General features: G+C 37.1%; 1 protein-coding gene across 2 annotated transcripts in view; it reads right to left on the reverse strand.

Annotated features, from left to right (window-relative positions):
• Positions 1–3997, reverse strand: part of LOC107091972 (plexin-A1-like) — a 312667-nt gene that overhangs the window by 172882 nt on the left and 135788 nt on the right. For both annotated transcript variants that reach the window (XM_015386230.1, XM_015386229.1), the window contains exons 4-6: positions 3841–3941; positions 1982–2105; positions 1553–1706 (exon numbers count right to left, since the gene is read on the reverse strand). In XM_015386230.1, coding sequence (XP_015241716.1) covers positions 1553–1706; positions 1982–2105; positions 3841–3941 — 379 coding nt within the window. The remainder of the gene's footprint in view (positions 1–1552; positions 1707–1981; positions 2106–3840; positions 3942–3997) is intronic.

The raw sequence follows: 3997 nt of genomic DNA on the forward strand, positions 1-3997 counted from the left end.
AGCAGTTGGACAGGTGTACCTAATAAAGTGGCCGGTGAGTGTATGTGGTTTGTTTTGTTAGTTGGACTTCTATAACTAATAAATCCCCAATGTAAACAAAGCCTGTATCAACTAACAACTCTAGCTATTGAAAATGTTGACTTAATGCTGCCGTTTTTTCACCTTTACCTTTTTACCTATATTTCCTATTTTAATTACTTGGAGAGCAAAGTCATCGTTTTTATGTCTTTAAAACAAAAAATCTTATTTAGAAACAAACTCTTTTAACACTAGAACTCCCAAGGCCTTTATTTAGACAGTTCTCCGATTTTAAAGGGAAATAACTTTATTTACATTAATCATATATTGCTCATGTTAACTGACATTTCCTGTTTTTATATTTCCTTAATTTTCACGTATTTTTTCCAATAAAATAAAAACGTAAAAAAATAAATATGGTTAATTTTACTTCGATCTCCCACAGCCGTCATTTTAGCGGCTATATTAGTTGCTTTGTAAATTCTTCCTGGGGTTGATTGATGGTCGGTACCGTCGCCTTGTAACCAACATTTTACCTAGAACTCCTTTGAAAAACCAGAAAATGGCTTTCAGGAGAAATCTAACCACGAAAAAGGCTTTAGAAATGTTTCATTGATTCTGGCGGAGAGTGAGAGACCAATGAGGACGACTGGGTAGGAAGCAGTTCAGATTCTGACAGCGAGTCCGAGGATGATCAACCACCCACGGGAACAAGCAGAAATATCAGTGACCCATCAGACAATAGTGAAACTTTTGTCCAAGCTTTGGGTAGCACTTCCCACACCTCAGCTGGTACACTCAGGGGCCCAAAAGCCAAACCAGAGCGCGTGGTCTACCATAATCACACACAGGTTGGCGTGCAAACCACATGTAGGTTACCAGACCATCCACCGCAGCGTTGGCGAGGCAAAGAAAACAGCACCAGGTGCTTCAGCGCTGCACAAAAAGCTGCTCATATGATGTTTGTCACAAATGTAAAAAAGATCGTCAGGAGGGAAATGTGTGGGGGTTATCATTTTCTGTAAATAAAATTGTAATTTTAAACTTCAAACCTGTGTGGTAAAAGAGCCTTATTTATTTTACTGCTTTATTTTTAACACAAAGTTAGACCACAAATTATAATAGCATACAATACAGCCTTTAAAAAATATACATTAGACCTGATATAAAGTCTACTTATCCAAAATGAGTTTATATCGCACACTAAAACCATTTCAGTTGATGACATCATCACTACGCATGCATTGGGAATTGGGAATCCATTGGGAATAATGTCACCCGTTAAACTGACGGCCAGTGGGAGTTCTAGTAGGATCAGAATTTTGGGAGTCCTAAGTGTTAACTGGAGGATTTTCACTTATAGTTTAATCAATCACAACAAAAATTAAAAATAAAATAATAATTAATTAAGCTTAAAGATATCCCAATACTTCAATTAATCTTATATAATATGTTAGGTACAGTTTAGTTAAACAAATCTGGCTCCATTAACCATTTTATGTACATATCTTTTAATAACTAATAAAAAAGTTACCCTGGTCTCGTGTAATAGGAGCAATTTCTTTGGTAGAGGGAGACAGGCAGAAGATCCGTCCACTATAGATGCGCCCCTCTGTCTCTACGAAGTCCTCAAAGGAGCAGTTTACTCCTGCAGACAGACTGGGCACGTTCTGCGCCTGAAGCACCAACTAGAAAGAAGGGCAGAAATCAGAAAAGATGAGCTACAGCAGAAATTTCAATCAATACACTTCATTACTGATGCCCCCGCAGCAGAAAAACGCTACTCCAATATCAGCTTTCAGCAGCAGCCTAAGATGATCGCTTATGATAAAACATCATCAAGCTTTTTTCCATATCATTTTATGTCCTTTTCTACATCCCTCTCCTTATCCAGCCCTACTAACACAACAAACACATCCACACAGTCCTACAAGGCATAACAGAGTTCGATAGGACTTGATACCTGCACTTCTGACATGGTGACAGAGACAGTCTCAGGATGGACGGAAAGATGAACACACTGCTCGACTCTGGTGGTGAAACGCTGAGGCTCCTCTGCACGCTCACAGCGATCTCTCCTCGAACATCTATCACAGGAGATTATCCTTCTGTCACATCTCTTTATTAAAGATTCACAGCAGAACTTAGTGATATTTGTTTAAACTCACATTAACAGTATTATTAGCTGTCCTTATTGATCTAAAGCTTTATACATAAAGCCCTTTCTCAGTCGGAAAGCATAAATTGTGGCTGTTTATATCTCAGTTAATAAAAAGTAAAGATTTCACAGAACTATTGATTGGGTGTATTTGCTAAAATACCAAAAAAAAAAAAACAAGCTCTCAGATGAAATCTCAGGCGAAGAGCCTGTTTATTAGCGTGTGCAAAGATGCATGGAAATTAGAAATAAATTAGGGAAGCGCATATAAATAACTTGCATTTAAAAAGCTGAACCCAGCAATTACTGGAATATGTCATGTTAAATGGTGTCATGTGAACCGAATCAGCACTTTTTCAGTAGCTCTGCAGATCTGCAGCAGCCGAACCAAAACTAAAATATGCATGAATGATTGCAGTGGTAGTAGGTTTAAGATGAAAAAAATGTCAGGCATACAGTAAAATCTCTGGGTAACAGGAAGCATCCTGCACTGTACTGTACAGGGTGTTAATGTGAGGCATACTGTACATGACTGACAGCAGCTGCTCAGTCGTCCTTTATTGTTATAAACCAGTTTAAAGGCCTGGTATAAAGCACCTACAGTGGAGGAAGTGCCAGTGTTCTGTAAGATGAGCACATCTCTGAGACCAGCATACCTATAGTCCATACACATGTGCAAGACAGATTTGTGTTTATCCCTTTAGTTTTGTACGAAAAATAAACTTTAAACTACTTCGACAGGCATGTATCGCTTTAGTCATGAACAAAAAAACTATTTAGGGTCAGATCTACACTGAAAAAAAATAATGCAACTGCTTTTGGCCTTTTCCTAATCATATTTAGTTACTTTAACACAACTTTTTAATGTCCTGCCCTGCTAACATGAAACAATTGTGGTAAAGTAACTAAATATGATTAAGTGAATGCCAAAAATGGCTGCATTACATTTTTGTTCAGTGCACATATGCTTCATAAAAACACCAAAAAGTAAGTAGTTAAATTGTTTTTTGTACAGGACTAAAGGGTTACATGCCCACTGAGGTAGTTTAAAGTCTATTTTTCGTACAAAACTAAAGAGATAAACTAAAGGTTTAAATTGGGATAAACTAAAGGGATAAACGGGTATTGACTATGCAAGTCTGATGGGGTATGCTTATCTGACAGAACACCGGATACCTCACAGAAAATGAAACTTAATCCAAATTTTTATAGAAGATTTGAGCTTTTCAATCAATTCAGTATTAAATTTTTTTGAAAGGTTTATAAACAGCCTATTTCACTTTAATGGTTGTTTGCAATAAATCGCTGACTCAACTTTTTTTAGTCTCACTTTTTTTAGCTTTGCATTTTAAAGTTCTACTAAGAACCACATTGCGATCAAACAGTTCAAAATGTGAATTCTTACCATTTTGTAACTGATCTTAAATGTTTTATCAGGAGAATATAAAGGCTCTTTCAAGTGGGAATGCAGTAATTGTTTTAAATCACGTTTAAACATGAACTGATTATCAATCAGATGAGTCAGTAAGATATAAGACATTAAAAAACATCCTTAAAAAGATATTTTCAACCAACCGGTTATAATTGACACAAACTGGGAAAATAAAACTTGAGCAGATATACTTGAAACATAAAAAGCAGCCTTGCTCTGTCAGAGTACTCACATGTTATGTAGCACACACCATCCACAGTGAGGGTCTCCTGATCCCAGACAGTCTCTACAAGACGTGTACTGCTCGCAGCTCTCCACTGGCACGCGGGTGACCTGGATGGAAATAATGAAAAGAAGAGAAGAGAGAGAAACAAGGACACCCCTGGTTA

This window comes from Cyprinodon variegatus, unplaced genomic scaffold (assembly GCF_000732505.1).
Source record: "Cyprinodon variegatus isolate N-32 unplaced genomic scaffold, C_variegatus-1.0 Scaffold360, whole genome shotgun sequence".
NCBI lineage: Eukaryota > Metazoa > Chordata > Actinopteri > Cyprinodontiformes > Cyprinodontidae > Cyprinodon > Cyprinodon variegatus.